At 36.6% G+C, this 20,725-nt stretch overlaps 1 protein-coding gene across 1 annotated transcript; it reads right to left on the bottom strand.

Annotated features, from left to right (window-relative positions):
• Window positions 1-1,510: 1,510 nt before the first annotated feature.
• Window positions 1,511-9,741, bottom strand: LOC140228378 (uncharacterized). Its single transcript, XM_072308601.1, has 5 exons — window positions 9,681-9,741; window positions 6,188-6,417; window positions 4,146-4,293; window positions 2,481-2,561; window positions 1,511-1,653 (listed from the first exon to the last, which is right to left on the bottom strand). The coding sequence occupies exons 1-5, from the start codon at window positions 9,739-9,741 to the stop codon at window positions 1,511-1,513; spliced, it is 663 nt and encodes a 220-aa protein (XP_072164702.1).
• Window positions 9,742-20,725: the final 10,984 nt, after the last annotated feature.

Here is a 20,725-nt window from a genome sequence, read left to right as displayed (position 1 = left end):
CATGCGCATATCTCCACTGGGCACAGACAGGAAGTGTGCCGGGCCATGTGAGAAAATACATCGCTTTATGTTCGGTGGTATTTCATGACATGATTCACACTCGAATCTCTTTAAATTTCCACCCTAAATACCAAGGTAATTCACGAAGCATTTCGCGATGTACTTTTGTGTTCACATTGAGAAATCATGCAATATACTGGGGCATTTCACCATCAATGTGAATGCACGCCACGATTTTATCTGACAATCCCTGCCGTCATCCCATAGACCAGTGGGAGATAGAGAAGAGAGCCAAAAGTCCAACTTGTTCCCATGGTAACTGTGGGAGGCAGATGGCGAGTCTGCGGACAGATGACCTGACCACCTGTACCATAACAGGTATTAGGTGTGTGTCCATTGGTCATCCGAAAAGATGCCCCTTTACAAAAAGTATCCAATGGTATACCGTTGAGACGAGCAGTCTGAGGACCATTCACATACAATTTGTACACCATTTTCAATCTGGAAGCAAAGTCACTTCTACAGTGACGGAGAATCTTCTCTTTAGCTATGGTTGCCTGCACAGAGGGGGGAAAAAGAGAAGAAAAGAATTTAAAAACTGACAAGCATTGTCTTTGTTTTCTAGATTGCTTGTAGTGTGAATAATGATCAGTGGCACAGCAATTGATCAATGGTCTAAAACTATCAATATCTTGAGTTTCCTTTCACAAAGGGTAGATGTTTTCCTGAATATTATGAGAAAAAAAATGTGTGACCATTATTCATTAAAGTGTACAATAGAATAAATATAAGCAAAAGCAATTTAAATCAAATGGATGACTTTCATTCACATTAAACATCATACAACTGTCTCAAATTATGAAGAGGTGTAATCCCCCTCAAAGATATGATAATCATGGAATTTTGGAAAAATCTGAAAATGAAAACTCAAGCAAATTTTGGACATTTTTTGTGAAATCTGTTAAGAGTAAAAGTATGATTTTTTTTTTAAAGTTTGTTAAATCTATCATTGCTGGATGGGAAGGTAACAAGAATACAGGACTCAGTAGTAGAAATATTTTAGATAGATATGAAAAGAAACCCAAAAGACCACATTCCCTCGACTTATTGCTGATAGGGGTGCTGTTATGCCCCCTGAAATTTGCAAGAGGTGAGTCAAAGGCCTTTGCATCTTGAAAAAAAAAGGGAATTCTCTTTACAATTTCTCTAAATATTGTTCCACGACTGTGACATCTTGAATTGGTTGCTTTCTAATCTACTGATGATGGCACACTGATCTATGTAGGACTTCAAAAATTGAAACTTTTGACCAAAATTGTCCTATTTTCCTAAAACTTCATAGTGTGTTCAATAGATACTTCTACATTCACCGAATCCACGTTTGGGGAGGAATCTGCAAATATGCCGGAGGACTGTCCAAGTGCACTTAACTGGACTTGTGCATTGTAGATAACGGGCTCCAACTGTGTATCGATCTGAACACAGTTATTGCAAAGTGACATTCTTTTGCTTACCAGAGCAGGGCAACCACTGCTGATGCCAGTATGAGACTGACCATTATGTCCAGTCTGTTTGCTTTGCCTGTCGTGTTCGTGCCCTTAAATGCATCATTACTGATGTCATTATATTTTATTTCCGCTGGGCTTGGAGACGCTGTGCATTAAGAACACAAATGGGTACAAAGTTATTCCACTTATGGGAAAAGCAAAAAAAAAAAATATCTTCATCCCAAACAAAACAATAAAAACAGGAAAAATATTGTATCAAAACAAATATATAAATGAACAAACCAAGTTTGTACCCAGTAGTCTATTATACAGTGGCAGACAACTGGGATGGGTTCATTATTATTATTGCCATTTCAGAATGGAAAAGTGATAAAACTGGCTTTCCAGGATGGTACAGTTTTAAAAAGTTTCACATGACAGCTCTGATTTACATTTGGTAACAAGCAAAATATAGCCAACGTTATGTAAACGTTCAAAATTGATCTTCAGATTGTTCAGCAAGATGGCGACATCGAACATCAATCCTCAAAGGCACAAATGCACTAGTGGAATTCTTTTGTACATCAATAGAAAACTGACAACTGTTTGAGTGATTACAGCCAATTTGAACTCCAACTTACCTCCTTGGTAGGACCTATTCAATAGATGAATAGCCACTAACCCTTTAGGTGATTGCAGTATATATTACTTTTAGTTTGTTGAATTTATTGTATTACTTGCATTGATGCATTATAACTCACACACAGTCATGCACAAAGAATTATTACGTTTGCATGAAATAGTCAAGCTCTTGAAAAATCGCAACACAAATATTGACTGAACACCCAGAATTAACACTTGATCCTTCCATCAAAAGATGCCACATCAATGATGGTATAGCCATAGTGAAAGCCTAGTGCTGGCCCACATTGCACTTTACAGTAGTTATTATATGCGCCTGTAAAAGCATGCAACTATTGGAAGCAAACTCACCTGTTGTACGAGTTTTGGGTCTTGAAGTGGTGGTGGTGATGGTGGTGGCAATGGTGGTGGTGGTGGTAATCGTTGTGTCTTCTGAAGCAAACAGATGTACAGGGAATGATATGGCTCAGGTTAATTACCACATGCTTTTAATTTGAAAAACAAAATCTGAAGCTAAAGAATGGCAATGCAAAGATGAAATTCTTCAGACTAGCTTCAACAGACTCATGCCAGTGCACACAGATGCAGGTATTTTCACTAAAATAATATGTAGATTTACCCTCCCTATGCAATATATTATATATTATATCATATACAGTAAATGAAATATACACAAACACATAAACAGATATATAGTGTGTCTATGTTTGTTCATATACACACATGTTAATGTAAATGATATGTGTACATACACAGACATATATGTATATAATTATATATATATATATATATATATACAGACATATATATAAAACATTATATTTACTGTATTTATGTTCAGTATACACACACACACACACACGTATATATATATATATATATATATATATATATATATATATATATATACAGTTGTACTGTATATATGTTTATATGTTTACAGTGGACTCCCGTTATAACAAAGTTCTCGGGACCGGCAATTTTCTTTCATTATACTAGTATCGAAATTTGTTATAACCGAATGAATAAACAATGCAAATACACAGAGTTGACGATTTTGCGGCCCTAAATCTTATTTGGTTGTAACCGGAATTTCGTTATATGTATTGGTGTTCGTTATAAAGGGAGTGCACTGTATGTCAAAAAACAGACAGGGGAAAAAAGATCTATCGTCCTATCATGCCTTTGTAAGTGTACTGTCATTCTTTCCCCCATTTGCGTCATACCAGTTTCCCAGGCCCTTTGACGGTGCTTCCCCTTTTTGCCAAACGTGTTTGACAAAATTAGCAGCTGAAGGTCCATGTAATATTCATTGAGATACAGCCACTGGAGCATGAGGCTTGACGATTGGTGCTCAAAGTTTAATTCCACAAAGTGTTCTACATTAGTGTCATTGACAAGTGTAGAGTAAACTGACAAGCACAAATAAGGCATTATAGAGGTTTCATGAAAATCAGACACCCACTTAAACACACAAAAGAAGTTTCACATAATGATTTCATGGACACTGCCATTATTGGGGGAATTTTGGGGGAATATTGCCAAACTGGAAGAGATGATGCAATCACCAAGCAACTACTCTGTTGGTTTATTCATTTGATCTTGAGTGAATGCTCCATTTCATTCTTTATTTAAACTGAAACCAAGCTGTATTCTTCACTTTCAAATTGTTGAAGTCTTGTAATCATGTAGCAATAATAGCGCAATGGGGGAATGGGTTGTTATTGCAGCATTGCTATCCAACAAAATGTTATTTCTATAGTATCATTCATGTGGAAGATAATGGGAGAATTGTTATAGCTGATGACATCTTTTTGTCATCTAATTTGTATGACTTGTGTGATTGTGAAGCATAGAGTGTTGAAATTTCATGTCTTTTTTCACTTTGATAAAAAAAATAAATAAAAGGAACATCACAGACGCACTTAATTCTATTTTTTTTTGTCTAGACATGATAACATGAAGTTAATAATGATATATTGCGGCCTCCTAGGTAGATTAAATAGGATTCCTCACCAGAGACAGGTAGCACGTTGACGTAAGCTTGATGCTGAATGCGACGATTACGGTCTGAGCAAGACTGGTAGTCTGCTTTACAACACGTGTAGTTGGTAGCGTCCCCCGGCTGCAAGTTCTCGATAATCAGTTCCGATACGATCTCTTTCTGCAAAATACAAAATCGGTTCAAAAGATAACGTGAGTAGGGAGATTGAGTTAATCAATAATCACGATACACACCCATATCGAATAAAGAAATATCAGGGAGGTTCCCATCCTTGATAAAAATAAAAATGCAAGACTTTGGACTCCTAGAACATTGTTCCTCAGAACAATTTATGCATAATATGGCCTACAAACACACGATACACATAATATCTTACACTGCAATCAGCAAGTAGGAGCCAGACTGAGCTGAAACCCCAATAAAGATCAACTTTTTACCTGCTATTCACAACTGAGTTTTAAAATGATGGCGAAATATACACTGCTATAACTATAGTTAGTATATTACACCTTCCTGCTCAAGCCTACATAGAGGCTGCATGGTTGCTGGAGGGGGTTTCACAAAGAATTTAAGTGATTTAAGATTTTAAATTCAACTTGAAATTATGGTAGACTTTGTGTGACTTTAATATATTGAGAGTTCAACTAAATGTTTTATGAAAATTAAAATTTTTGAGACTTTTTCATGCAAGCTTTTACTAACACAATGGAGTATGAAACACAGGATTTTTTTCTTTAAATTTTGATAACAATTTGTAATGGATTCTGAAAACATTAGATAAAACTGAAAAGAGAAACCAACTGCATACTATAATGTTGCAAGTCGATCTTAATTTCGAAAAATTAAGTTTGATGAAACATCCCCACTTCAGCCGACCTTAGCAGTTTCGAAGTGTTTGTTTGTTTGTTTGTTTGTTTGTTTGTTTGTTTGTTTGTTCATTTTCCATCTGTGAAGATGGCTGGATAGCCCATATTCAGCTATGTTAAGCTGGTCTTCCATGGGGTCCAGTTGGATGTGAGTTCGCTGCAGAACAAACAATAAGAACAAAGACCTAAAAAATTCCCAAATTGCTACGCATTAAGCATGATCTTGGAAATTGACAAGTGATCCTGAGAACCCCCGCAAATAATTTCAGACTTTTTCCGTCTGAACAGCTATAAATTCGTGATACTGGGTATACAGAGTTTCCTGAATTTCAAAGTGATTTTGATGAGGAGGAAGCATGCTTGCACATTTATAACAAATCACAATGAACGAGGATGATGAAGCAGCTCCACATAAGAATGCAGGAGTTAGGGCTTAAGAAAACAGAACAAATAAAAAGAAAAAAGCATGCATAGATTCTTTACACGAGTGAACTTTTTAGGTACCAGTAGGCCTATTGTAATGAAATTACCTTATTGCATTAATGAATGATTATTATCCTTATTGCATTATGATTTTTTTTTTTCATAATAAGTCACCCAAGGTTTATCTGCTCAAGGGCCACTGACAATGTTATATACATTCTACAAATCTACACACGACACTATCAATTTATGAACTACACATACATGATGTGAAATCATGGAATGCTCCTTTGATACTGCTGAAGCCAATAATATCCTGGAGCCGATTTGACTAAATATATATAATTGTTTCAAGAAAGTAAAAGTAAGCCTCAATAATATTCATGAAAAATTATCAAATTTGAAAAGTTTTTCTCTGGTTTGTTTTGTTTTGTTTTATGCTTGTTTGTTTTGTTTGTTTGACTTTACTTCCATTTGTTTCGTTTTGTTTTAACCTGAACTTACACCTGCGTTGAAACATCCAATCGATTGTCCAGGTCTAAAGGTAATGTCAACTACGCACCATGGAAAGTTAAAATAAAAATGACACATTAAGTACACATTCACATAGCGGGAATATGTCTAATTGTTCTCTCGATGATTTTAGATTTGAAAAATGACAGATATTTAATATTAGCGTCATATAGTCTATTACAGTGCACTTCACAAATAATCACAGCTTGGAATGGCTGGAAATTGTTTTTAATCTATTATATCCACTGTACCGTTTTGCCCGAATAGCGGACATGCGTAGTGGTAGAGATTCTTGGGTTGGGATCCGCCGCACCAGGACCCAGCTCTTCGTGGTTTAAGCCTCGAAACCATCGAACGGCCCTGTCTGGAGTACCCCCATCTCCGAAGTTACGGTGGACGTCCACCGTACAGTTCAGCCTAACTTCGCCCGCTAACGTACCACTAACGTTATACGGCCGCAGATAAAGATAGCCGGAGGACACTGTAAATAAATAAAACAAAATCACACTGATATCCCAGCACCGCCAAATTGATGTGCATAATAAACAAATACATAAAACCATAATAACTACACACGCACATTATATTCATACACAACTTAATATTACATGGCATGATCAGACATGAGATTGATCTGTCATTCTCGATTTGTCTTTGGGCTTATGACCCTTTGAATTTTGCGTGACTCCTGCTTGGAACAAAATATGTATCAGCAGATGTTTCTACATAAGCACACTCATACCTGTATATAAGGTTAAGATCCCATAGTTTAATGAAAGCACAGCTCAGTGTTCATTTTCTCGGAGACATCAAAGAGACGACATTAATGGTATAGGCCTACACGTGTACAACGGAACATTGGCAATCAAAAACATTTGCTGGCGGTGTGCTCATTAATTTGGGGAAGCTATTTCATGATTGTATCCATTTCGGTTTTGGCAAATGATGTCTACAGAGTCAAGGAAGGCATCAAGATACGACTTCAGCTAGTTCAAAATGTGCTTCGTATCATAAGGTCACTAATGCTGTTACTTGTCATGTTCGTCACTGCACATCAACGATGAATGTTTGGTCAATTCTAACAGAAATGAAGTTTCAAAAAGTTAGATATCACGTGCATGATATTCTCCATTCAGAAAGCTGTGACAACTTTGAATTTGCACGTCAATTTTTGTAACATCCGAAGCAAACTAAGATATTCAATTTAGTTTGTGGGTGAAAACGATGAGTAAGACATATAGAATATTCCAAGACCCAGATACATTGTACTCAAACCGAGAAAGTTTTTGAAAGAGATATACGTGTATCTTAAGAGACGGTCCTTGGTAACCGAACCGATTCTTCCATAATATGATTAATGCCCGAATCAAATAGTATAATGAAAGAGGAAGTACTCTTTCCTTATTCAAATGTTGTATTTCTAATATATGTTGTCCCAATTTGTTCAATATAATGGCGATATAGGGCATACAGTTCCTAAACATTCTTCATAGAATGTGACATCCCTAAAGGAAGGATTTACCTTAGGTGCATCATTGTCATGTGCATTATTTGTTTGCCGATGATGACACTTAATATGTATTTTGTACTTCTTATATCGTGTAGATATTTCTATCTGATAAGCTCATTGACATCCTTTATACACAATTATGATAGTTAGTATATGCCACGGGCTTAGCTGTTAAACTTTCATTATCTATGCAAGTGCGGAACTGATTTTACAAGACTGCCTTTTCGCCAAATTGTGCCCATGATGATAATGATGTTGCCCACACTTGTACAAATTCAACCAAATTCCTCGATGTAGATTCAAAATTAACTTGGAAGCTTCATTTGCTGATAATTTATGTCTTGATATCTCAAAAGGAGTAGGAATAGGAACAAGCTGATGAAAAATCTGTATCTGCAATTAAGCATGTGGAAACTCTAGTAAAACCAAAAATAATTCCCCTTTCTTGCTTTTCAAAAATGCGCTGCGGATTTGTACGTTTTAACACTATTTAGCAAGTACAGATATAACATTCTACGAAATTAAAACGCATCAACTAGATAATATTCCCATATTTTAACGGCTACCTATATGGGTAAATTCTCGACACAATCTCTTCCTTCAATTCTTAGTCCTTATAACTATTTGAAATCGTAAACGCTTTCATAAATAAATAAATAAATAAATAAATATATATATATATATATATATATATATATATATATATATACTTCGTATATTATATATGCCGGTGTCCACTGTTATCTTGATTCTGCGTCATAACCTGGTTTGATTGGTCTGTTTACTAATAAATACAGTGTGTATTTCTCAAGCAATATACGATGTATGTATATGTTTTTGAAATTGGGGGACCCAAGGGTACTTTTTCAACTGGTTCTGTAATTCTTTTGTGTGTGTGTGTGTGTGTGTGTTACTTGATATTTCTAACTTAAAACTGAAGTTTCTAATGAAATTGTCATTTTATGCAGATGATACAGCAGTGTTTACTAAGAGATTGTCCTATTTCATTATCATGAAATACATCATGACTATTAATATTACTATAAGTTGTACAAATTCAGAAAAACCTTTAAAATGGGTTTGACTTGATGGTTATAGAAAGTAAGAATATGTTTTTGAACTCTGGGAAAACTATTATTGTTCTTTGGTCAAAAACGAAAAGAAAAAAAAAGAAGAAAAGTAAACAAAACAAAAGAAAAGCGAAAAATGAAGTACTCGTAATTTCGTACAATATGAAAAGTACACTTAGGAGTAACAAATCACGATTATTATAGAAGGAACATGTTCATATATATATATATATATATATATATATATATATATATGTGTGTGTGTGTGTGTGTGTGTGTTATGATATCTCAAGCAATCGGGTGCACTTGACGTCTCAAAAACCTATGACAATTATTAACAATGATATAGATTATGTACTCTGTTTTCATACTGCCATACATTGATTCTTGTTGTTTAGCCTGGGGGAGCTCTTCAAACATCGAAATGCAAAAAAACAACAACAAACAAACAAACACACACACACTAAAAAACAAAACAAAACAAAAAAAAAGGAAATATAATATTGCATATAATACTTCTAAAATTCTTCATAAGCTGCTACATCTCTGATTGGACATCTTGATTATTTCTTTTTGTTCCCGGTAAATTGCCCGACGCTCTCAAAAGAGCTCTTTGGCAATTTTATATTATACATCATGAATCATTTCACTTTTAGTGTTTTATATGCATGCATTTTAACCTGCATGAGCAAATGGGCACTGTTACCACTGGTTTACTTTGTTTAAAAAAAAAAAAAATATATATATATATATATATATATATATATGTATATATCTATATCTATATATATATATATATAATAAAAAATCTTTATAATGTTGATGTGCGCTGAAAATAGCATGAAATATCATGAAATAACTTATATGACCGTATATGAGCAAGATGCCCAGGTGGTGGTACTGAGTTGAGATCCATCAGGGAAATCATATCAATAATGCGTCCCGAAATACAATCCGCATTCGTAGGCCTGCAACAGATTACCTAAAACGAGAAAACGACAGGGTCTATAACATGGGCATATAGCTCAAAGCCCATCGTGTTCTCACAATACAAACATAATTGGTAGGCCGGTAGTACGGTATTGTCATCGCAAAGAGCGAAGGTTCTCATTTCTGAAGGAAGAGTAAGACCTAGAAGAAACCGCGCAGGGTTATTTCACTCACCTGACTTCATCCCAAGAAGAAGACAGCAGACCGCCAACCATAACTCCTTCATTATGTCCATGATCACTGTATATTTGTTGGGGACAACTTGCCCGTCTGAATCGTGCGGTGTTATGAAGCAACTTCTCTCTAATGATGGCTGTAATCAGTCTGTGGCAAGCTAATGTAAGCTGCGCACTAAACACTCCGCGGCTTCCAAACAAAAGTACATGAAGAAGCCGCGAACAAGCAATAGAAATTTCTATTGTCCCGTACCTAAACACGGCCTCCGCGCAATACGGGGAATCCCCAGATGTGACATGTAGACATAATGAGAAATTCGTACTTGGGTACAGTATTTAGCAATGGTGTCAAAATATGCTTGGCAAGATCATCACCAAAGAGACCGTGTCGTCACTGCATTTTCAGTGAATATAAATAGATGACAGGGATTTCCGTTTTTCAGACTCCTGCGGAAATGTACACAAGAGACATCATAGATGTATTACAAAATAACATTTTACAACAAGTCTTCTCGTTCAGAAAGTTATGTCCTCCTCTCTCTATATCCCGCTGACTCCCCCCCCCCCCCCCTAGAAATTGACCTTTCTTTTATTTCAATTTCAACTTTTTTTTTCTTTGCACAAAGTCAAGTTTTGAGCAATGCTCTTTGGCATAAATTGCATGTTCACTGAGGAAAAAATGGAAAGGGACATTGCGTCATGCATTTTCCACGTTTGCAAAAGCAGTAATTACATCTGCCTTTCTAAATTTGAAGATTTTCTTAGTTAAGGACTGCAATATAACTTCAAATGAAGCATATTAAGATTCCATCGTCATTTTTGTGCACTTTTTTTTTTCTTTCCAAGAGTTATTCTTATTTTTTATTCGGTTTTTTAACATCAAACAGAAATTGCTTCTGTGATTATGTGGAAAATGTGTTGTTTCATTTATTTTGAAACCTGACTGTGTCCGCTAGCAGCGAAGGAAAGGTGGGTCGAGTTGGAGAAAATTGTTGTTGTTTAGGCACTCAAAGCTAACTAATCGTGAATTTTGCCGGCAAACGAAAAACCATGACGGCTATGGCATTAGCCAAATACGGCTATTAAAATTTTAAAATTCAAGGTGAGCTAAAACAAGTGAAAATGCTACAAATCTCCTATGTGTATAATTACGCCATAGTCTAGTATCTATCATTTCAAGGCAGTTCTGCAGTCTATATCTAACTACACAAGATCAGTCCAGTTCAATTTAGTTCAATTTATTTTCTTATTTCCATTTTTCTCAAAGAAATAACAAAATCCTTGACAGCAATACAACAAGTATAGAATACTATAAAAAATGCATACAACCATGTCTTTTGATTGCAGTGAAAAACAAAACAAAACAGAACATACTGAACACCAATGTTCATGGTCATTATCATGATAGGCCTATAAATGTGTCGCAAGGAAGTAACAGAAATACGATGGGGTCTACATGAAAACTAGCTTTCACGTAGTGTGTTGTGTGGCTCTGAGTGGGTTATCTGTTTACGTGTTTTCTTCCTCTTTCTTTCTTCTTTCTTTTTTTTTTCTGGAAATTTGATTTGTACTCTTGCTGTATGCAAAATGTACATCTATTTTCCCCCTTTTTGTACTAGAGATCTATATGGTAATTTGTAGTGTTAAAACCGTATTAATTGTGGATACAAGTATGTTTGACTGAGTTGTTTTCTTTGTATCTTTTATGGTTGTGATATTATTCTGCTTATTTTAATGTGTAATCTTTGAATATCTGTGTAATTCGACTTTTAGTTGCCCACTCAGATTTTTTTTTTTAATAAAGACCTTTTAATCAATCAATCAGCTTGTAATACTGTAGGTCACAAAATTCATAGGTGTAGTTATTACAAAGAACGGATATGTACCTTGGCCAAGTTAAATTTTTATCAAATAATGAACTAATAGACCATTTGTTGCTTCGAACTATCTGTTAAATAGGTTTGTTACATTTCGTGATGCCATTACGTTACTCAGCGATCAGTGCATATAAAACAAGGTATGATATTCGAAAAGTTGTAGAACCTTTGAACTATAGCGTAGTTACAGGGACACAATAATACAATGTGAGATCACGAAATACACTACGGAAGGCAAAGATCAGCTACCACACCCCCAGATATCGTAAACGACAAGGAAGATTAATAACAATAAACATTTGAGAACTATGATCTGAGAGTCAACCATTCTTAGGTAACCTCATAACGCACAGAATGAGCTGCAAAAGACAGGGAATATCGAAAGAAAAGTGGCTTAAGCCTCGGTCACAAAATGTTCGTACAAACGATGCGTTAGTACGAATTTCCCTCTTCACAGAGTTCATGGGAGTTCGTCGAAGTTTGTAGAGATTCGTATGAACGCCGTTTAATTCGCAAGAACAACTTAAAACCTTCGTGGGAAGCGAATTGATCACATATTTTCGGTTATACAATGGCCTTAGAGTTCGTATGTTTTTTTGGTTTTTTTTTGCAAGAATGCCTTGAGTTCTCATTACGTCACACTTTCGGCCATCTTACGATTATATAAATATGTTGTCGCAAAATGGTCGTGCGTGCAGCTCACGGCATTCTCAAGTCATTTGTAAGAAGATCTTACGAATTGTATGACCAATGATAGTCCCGTATTTCCTTGACAGAAGATACTTCCTCATCGAACACCATGAACAGAATTGGGATTAGAACTGTATCGCGGGTTTCGTTTCATACTCCCTAATACTCAACAATTGCACAGACTGTGTACGAACTCAGGGCCCAGTCACACTGCCCAAAAGACGCGTAAACGCATGAATCACGCAAGAAATTTGGTTGTGCGTGCTTGTCCGTCGAGAATTTTCGCTGATTTACGCGATGAAAATCACCGATGAATTGCGCAAGAACTACGGAAAGGTCACGCAAAAATCACTAAAGGGCTTTTTACACTTGTAAATTTTTGCTTAGCCCCGGACTATCGGTGGGGCTAAGGGGGGGCCTTAGCCCCACCGATAGTACGGGACTATCCTTAGCCCACTTTCTGTTTACACTCGTTTTTGCCAAAGTGGGCTAGCCCCACCGATAGTACGGTACTATCTGGCCCTGCAAAATAGCAGGGGTTAGCACCGCAATTGCGGTGCTAGCACCGCAATTGCGGTGCCAAGCAAGTGAGTGTAAACAGAACGAAAAAATAATCCTGGGCTAAGCGACGGAGACGAAGTGCGACCCTCACTGACCAATCAGAAACGAGGTAATCAAGTGCTGCCGGTGCGTGCGTGTACGTGTACAGTACACAGCGTAATTATGAATATTCATGTGGTTTGGAAAGTCCGGGGCTAAGAAAGACGAGTGTAAAAAGGTCAGTTTTCTCCTTAGCCCCGGACAAGAGATAGTACGGGACTAATTGGCGAGTGTAAAAAGCTGAAAAAATTGGTACGGGACTAACGATAGTCCTGGGTCAGAGAAAGTCCGGGGTTAAGAAACACAAGTGTAAAAAGCCCTTAACAAACCACGCACTTGGTTGTGCGCGACGACTGAGGCACACGGAAAACCACGCATAATCTGCGCTTTATCACTAAGGGTGGGATTTCACGGAGCACGCGAACGATTTGCGAAGGACGCGAATGGCAAAATCCAGCATTCGCATTTTGGTCTGCAAAAGATCGCCAAACGAACGTGAGGGTTCGGAAGCGTCGTCAATTGTTCGCGAATGTCGTTTTTACTTCGGCGAGAATTTCAAAAAAGTTTGAAATTTTCTGCGAACCTTTTCCGCACACTTGGTCATGATTTGCTCGTGAATTGTTCTCGAAAGTGTCTTTAAAGCCTCGTCATATGCGCAAGACCTTCGCAAGACACGCGTGATGTTCGCAAAATGTTCGTGAAACCCCAAACAGATTCCGAAACTTTGGAGAATGTCTCGCGTATGTTACGCGAAATCTGCGAAGTTTTTCCGATCATTTTACGACGTAATCGCAAACTGTTCGCGTACCTTTTGAGACATTCTCGCGAACGTTTAGCGCACGTTTGGGGGATATATGACCTATACGTTTTCTACAAATAAAAATCGTAGCATACACCTAGACATCAAACAATTATGAACAACTATAGTAACAAAAGAAATGAAAGACTAGCAAAGAGAAAGAAATGTTTGATATACAAAAAAAAATCGCAGAATACAGTTAAAATTAATCTAAAGTATGTAAAATTTCATTTGATGTATAGAGATTATGTGTTGGAGGAACTGCAAAAAAAAAAAAAAAAGATCATATGCTTTACTAGTGGAGATACGCTCTAGGGAAAAAAATGTAGGCAAGCACACAATAGAAAAATGAGAGAAAAAAGAAAGGAGAAAAAGAGGAAAGAAAAAAATTCAACTCAAGACAGCTTCCACCTCTCCTTGGGTACATTTTCTCCCATGATTATTGAAAGTTTTTCGTTGTTTGCATTTCCGTCGCGTGTTCTTCGCGTACGTAACATGCTGTACTTTAGCAATGATACACACGACATTCGCACATACGTCGCGGAAACTTCGCACAAATTGCGCAAGAATAGTTTTCGGCTTCATTGTCGGAAAACATTCGGAGAAAAACTTTTCCGAATGCTGGATTTTGTCATTCGCGCCCTTCGCAAATCGTTCGCGTGCTCCGTGAAATCCCACCCTTCAAGGGTGGGATTCGCGCCCTTCGCAAATCGTTCGCGTGCTCCGTGAAATCCCACCCTGCTTCGCAAATCGTTCGAGTGCTCCGTGAAATCCCACCCTTCAAGGGTGGGATTTCACGGAGCACGCGAACGATTTGCGAAGGGCGCGAATGACAAAATCCAACATTCGGAAAAGTTTTTCTCCGAATGTTTTTCCGACGATGAAGCCGAAAACTATTCTTGCGAAATTTGTGCGAAGCTTCCACGACGTATGTGCGAATGTCGTGTGTATCATTGCTAAAGTACAGCATGTTACGTACACGAAGAACACGCGACGGAAATGCGAACAACGAAAAATTTTCAATAATCATGGGAGAAAATGTACACAAGGAGAGGTGGAAGCTGTCTTGAGTTGAATTTTTTTCTTTCCTCTATTTCTCCTTTCTTTTTCTCTCATTTCCATATCTTGTGCTTGCCTACATTTTTTTTCCCCTAGGACCATATCTCCACTAGTAAAGCATATGATCTTTTTTTTTTGCACATAATCTTTATAGTTCAAATTAAATCGTACATATTTCAGATTAATTTCAAGTGTATTCTGCGATTTTTTTTTTTGTATATCAACCATTTATTTCTCTTTGGTAGTCTTTAATTTCTCTTGTTACTATAGTTGTTAATTATTGTTTGATGTTTAGATGTATGTTACGATTTTTATTTGTAGAAAACGTATAGGTCACACATCCCCCAAACGTGCGCTAAACGTTCACGAGAATGTCTCAAAAGGTACGCGAACACACGGTTTGCGATTACGTCGTAAAATGATCGGAAAAACTTCGCAGATTTTGCGTAAGATACGCGAAACATTCTACAAAGTTTCGGAGTCTGTTTGGGGTTTCACGAACATTTTGCGAACATCGCGCGTGTCTTGCGAAGGTCTTGCGCATATGACGAGGTTTTAAAGACACTTTCGAGAACAATTCACGAGCAAATCACGACCAAGTGTGCGGAAAAGGTTCGCAAAAAATTTCAAACTTTTTTGAAATTCTCGCCGAAGTAAAAACGACATTCGCGAACAATTGACGACGCTTCCGAACCCTCACGTTCGTTTGACGATCTTTTGCAGACTAAAATACGAATGCTGGATTTTGCTATTCGCGTCCTTCGCAAATTGTTCGCGTGCTCCGTGAAATCCCACCCTTAGCAATGTGCTCTGTTTGCATGCATGTCTAGAACCTGGCATAATGCGTACATGTATGTAAAATGAAAATGAAAAATGATCTCATATCTCACACATTCTCTCTTGTTTGTATTAAATTCACAAATCATCAAATGACAAGGATCTGTTTTTGGGTGTTATAACAAAATCAAATAATGTTCTTTCATTCGTGCAATGGACGGAATATTTCATTCAGTGAAAGATGAAATGATCCATTCGACGAGACGCAGCCGAGTTGAATGGATCATGTAGATAAAGACTTAACAATAGACATAACTTTGTGTGTGTACACCATGAAATCACATTCATTTATAGCTTTGGATTAGTTTATGATAGTATAAGAGACGCACACATGTATATATAGCACTCAAAGAAGATGAATACTTACGAGAGTCACACTGATGACAAACTATTTTATTTTGATATAATTTAAAATCACATGATTGCATCAATTGACACTACATCACTCTGCTGTTTGCTGGGAGAAATATAAGACCTGTCATCACTGAGCCATGAGGAAGTCACTGAGATTCAAGCTGAGAAAATTGCATGATGTGTAGTTCAGCAAAATAAGAAAGAAATTTACTGTTTGCTTGATTAAAAACAAAAGTGAAAACTGAATGCTTCAACTACTTGTCCAATGTTTCAAAATGTTATGAGAATGTTTTCATATTCCGACCCTTTTTTATGAAGCATGTCAAAAGAAAGAAATTTGTCATTTGTTTAAATAAAGTGAACATTGAATGTCTCAAATACACCATGTCCAAAATTCAAAGTGTAAGAATGTTTTCATATCCCAACCCATTTCTCATGTCACTATAATGTTCAAAATTAACCTGTTCTGTGTTCATGGCTGAAATGTTGTGAACCTCATGCTTTTGCATAGGCCTACTTGACTATAACTAATCTTCAAAACGGCAAAAGTATTGCCCAATTATCTGTCATGATGGACAACCCCCCCCCTCCAAAAAAAGAAAAGAAAAAGAAAAAGAAAAGTTCGAATTTTTCTGCATAAAGATAGCTTGTTTAGACTACTCATCAGATGCTTTCAGAGTATAACGCCTGAAGTCCTTTAAAGGGGATGGCTAGTAACTGATCAGTGGGAATCGGTGGGAATGCTGAGGGATGATTGTTCCAATTCTTGTGGGATTCATTTAAGAGTACATTATATATCCATTGTTGTGTAAAAATTATTTGCTTCAGAACGGTCTCATATTCAAGTAATGTGCGGTTTAATGCCCCGTCACTGTACAGGCACGCTAACCTGGAAACATTAAACTGCACATTACTTGAATATGAGACCATTCTGAAGCAAATAATTTTCACATAACAATAGATATATAATGTACTCTTAAATGAATCCCACAAGGATTAAGACAATCGCTCCCAGCATTCCCACTGATTCCCACTGATCAATTACTAGCCATCCCCTTTAAAAGAACAATAACTATTTGAGGGGATTACATAAGTTTGACGCTAGGCTTCTTGGATTGCAAAAGGAAACTCTTCCATGACCCGCTATTCTGGAGGTTCATCGTGGGAACTATTCACTTGATCAAATCAGAATTGGAATTTTAGGATACACGCTAGAAGTCCATTTCCTGAAAAAAAAGGGCATGGATGTTAAACTTACTCTCAAAACTGCAATTGTATTGTCGAATGTGTGCTGTGCTTGTGTCTACACCAGAATGTCTGTAAATGTGCCACCAGGACTGTAATAATAATAACAACAACATAATAATAATATCTTATTTATCCAGGGTAGCCTCTTCAGTGTTGCCACTGATCTACCAGAGGGCCCTGCTATTATTATTACCCTAGCATTACTAGGCACACATTTATACACCTGGGTCGAGAGGGACATGTAAGATTTTATATTTGTAAGATTTTATTGACTCTATCGACCCCCTCTCGGGGTATGAGAGTACAAACATATTTACAATATATGAATACAAAAATTTAAGTGATAATGTACATGTACATGTGAAAATAACAGATATGAATAAATATGTTTACAAAACAAGGCGAAAAGGACGTTTAACTACTCTACCACTACGTGTACAAACATTCACATCTACTTTACTTTCTACAAAAATACTGTCTTTCTTCTTTGGTATTGAAGAGAACTGAAACATAATAATTCTGACAAATTTGGCTAGTTTTTTCAAATGGCAAGCATTAGTTGAATTGAATAATTTGGCCATATGTAATGCACTTGGTCTACTGGCCGTCAAGCTACTTGGTAAATACAATAATCTCTCTTTGTTGAAAAAGGGACAAACAAAAATATAATGAAATTCATCCCCTGTATCGTCGCATGAACAGATAGTACAATACAATTCATCTGTCAAGCTTGCATCAAACCTGCCCTTATTAACGGGTAATCCATTAGATCTACATCTGAATTTACTTAACGTAATATAATCTTTCTTACACAAGACCTGTAAATACTTCTCTAACATCAAGTCATCCTTAAACATTCTATAATTTCTACAGATTCTATTTGACCATGTTGCTGCTCTCCACTCTTGAATAAACATATCAAAAAGTCTAACTTTTGAGGTGTGTGAAATCCATGCAGCACTAAATCCACCCCCTTGTGCTAACCACACATTCCCTAGCCCTGCATAGTAAAAAATTATTTGCGATAGATAATAACCATTGTGATTTTGACGGGAGTGCATGTCTCCTTGTAAATGCAGCAGAAATTTGAAAATTGTACATTAGTGTTTGGTTTCTTTTCCCTTGACTAATTTCAACCAGAATCCAATCATTCGACATTTAATATGGTTCAAAATTACTCCACGTCCAGTTTCACCATAAAACATACAATCAGGAGTACATTTGTTCACTGCCAAGCAAAATTTTTCATAAGAATTTCCTATGGAAAATTTCAATTTGGTCTATGCACTCATAACCCCAGACTTCACAACCATAGAGTAAAACAGGTAAAACAAGATGATCAAATAGGTGGCACTGTGTGTCCACAGAGAGCTGTAACTTTTTAGCCTTGACCAACATGCTATAAAGTGCTTTTCTAGCTTGTGTGACTTGTTTTGAAATTGCCTTTTTAAAACTACCATTATAATTGAATTTAACTTCAAGGTACACAAAGTCATCTACAACCTCAAGTGGATCACCAGCATAAACGAATTCAGGAATTCTTCTAACCTTCCCACGGGAGAAAATAACAATTTTAGTCTTGCTTGCATTTACAGTCAAGCGCCATGTCTGACAATATCTATCTACAGCATCAAGAGCTTTTTGCAACTCCTCCGGAGTTTCTGCTAAGATTATTGTGTCATCTACATAAAGTAAACAAGAAAGATTTAAAGCTTTTTTGACATTATCAGAATCCAGGTGCTAAGAAATCTCACTTTCCAAATATTTAAGTCCACCATATGAATTTCCAATGTATTCTTGAAAATCATTCAGATAAATGGCAAATAAAAGCGAGGAAAGGTTTTCACCCTGTCGTACACCAGTGTTACAAGTAAAAAACTCTGACATCTCCCCCCTAACCGCCACACATGATTTAGCACTTTCATGAATATTCTTAATGACAGTAAACAGTTTACCCCTAAGTCCCATCTTCAACATTTTGTACCATAGAGATGATCTATCAATTAGATCAAATGCTTTCTTGTAATCAATAAATGCACGGTATAAGCGTTTTTTATTTTGCAGATAAACGTCAATTATAGTCTTCAAAACAAAATATTATAAGTTATAGAATGATTAGAACGAAAGCCAGCCTGTTCTTCACCTAACATATTAGCAGTTTCGAAATTCAAAATGGAAGTAAAAAGTTTTCCTAGACAACTGAGAAGAGTTATTCCTCTATAATTATCAGGATTTGTGTCTATACCCTTATTCCTGAAAATAGGAATGATAATCCCTATGCACCATTCAGTTGGAACAATACCACTGTCCAGTACCACATTAAAGAACTTTACCAACACATGAAGCATCTCTACGGGACAATTGTTAAGGAATTCATTTCTTATGAAATCTTTTCCACAAGCTTTTGAATTTTTAAGTTTCTTAATCATTAGTGCCACTTCTTCCAAAGTGACTGGGGCATCCAAGGGACCATCTGCCTCAACAATTCCTGAAGTACCGGTACTATCTTCCAGGCCTGTGGGCTGGTCATCTCGGCTATTGCCTAAACGACTAAAATGATTAACAAAATCCCCTAATGAAACATTTCCTGTTTTCTTTACTTTGCGTTCATTATTACTGTTGAGTAATTGCCAATATTCTTTCGGATTGGATACCTGTAATGAACGGAGAGATTCATTGAAATCTCTGTGAAATGTCTTTCTTTTATGTCTTAATAAATTCTTATAAAGCTTTCCTGTAGACTCATAATGATGCAATAGACAAGTAGCCCCTGACCTGCCCAGAAATTTAAGCTTCCTCTTTCATCGATTTTTAACATTCAAATACTCCTGACGGGCAGCTCTGCATTCTGCATCAAACCAAGGCTGATGGTTGTTTTTATCCTTATTGACAGTCTCATTTGTGTTTACATTATGTCGAGATTGTCTCCACTTACAAATGCCAACACCCTGTGCAACACTGACGAACATATAGCATAATTGTGAGTAACAAAAATCAATACTATCTTGATTTGCATTCCCATCTAAACATTCCACATCTTCACACATTAGCTCAGCCGAGTTCTTGATTTTCTGTTTTAATATTGCAGCGCTGTCACTGTTCCACTGGAATAATAAATAACGCTGACTTTCATTAGGCTGGGAATCTAAAACGGCGTTGTCTACTGCAGCGTTTTGGGAGTTGTTAAAAACAGTGTCGACATTCACAGCAGATTTAGAATTTTGCGATTGCAAGGTCACACTGACAGGACAATGAACATCTGACGAACATTTATCAAATACATCAATACTGAAATGAATGATGCTAGAAAATAACTGGCGAGATACAATAACATAATCAATAGTGCTACAACCATCATTTTTGTTGAAGCATGTGTATTTTCCGACAGACTGATCTTCCCCTTTTCTTCCATTAACAATCCTGAGATCAAAACTTTGGCACACATCAATAACAGACTTTCCATTGTTATTTACATGGACATCAGTATTATAACGAGTAGTTGGAATATCTAGGTCATCAGTAGTTACATGCATATCAGAGACATCATTACAAAAGCCTAATCCAGTCTGATCTGTCAAC

This window comes from Diadema setosum, chromosome 5 (genome assembly GCF_964275005.1).
Source record: "Diadema setosum chromosome 5, eeDiaSeto1, whole genome shotgun sequence".
Taxonomy (NCBI): domain Eukaryota; kingdom Metazoa; phylum Echinodermata; class Echinoidea; order Diadematoida; family Diadematidae; genus Diadema; species Diadema setosum.
This window is presented reverse-complemented; position numbering and strand designations above follow the sequence as displayed.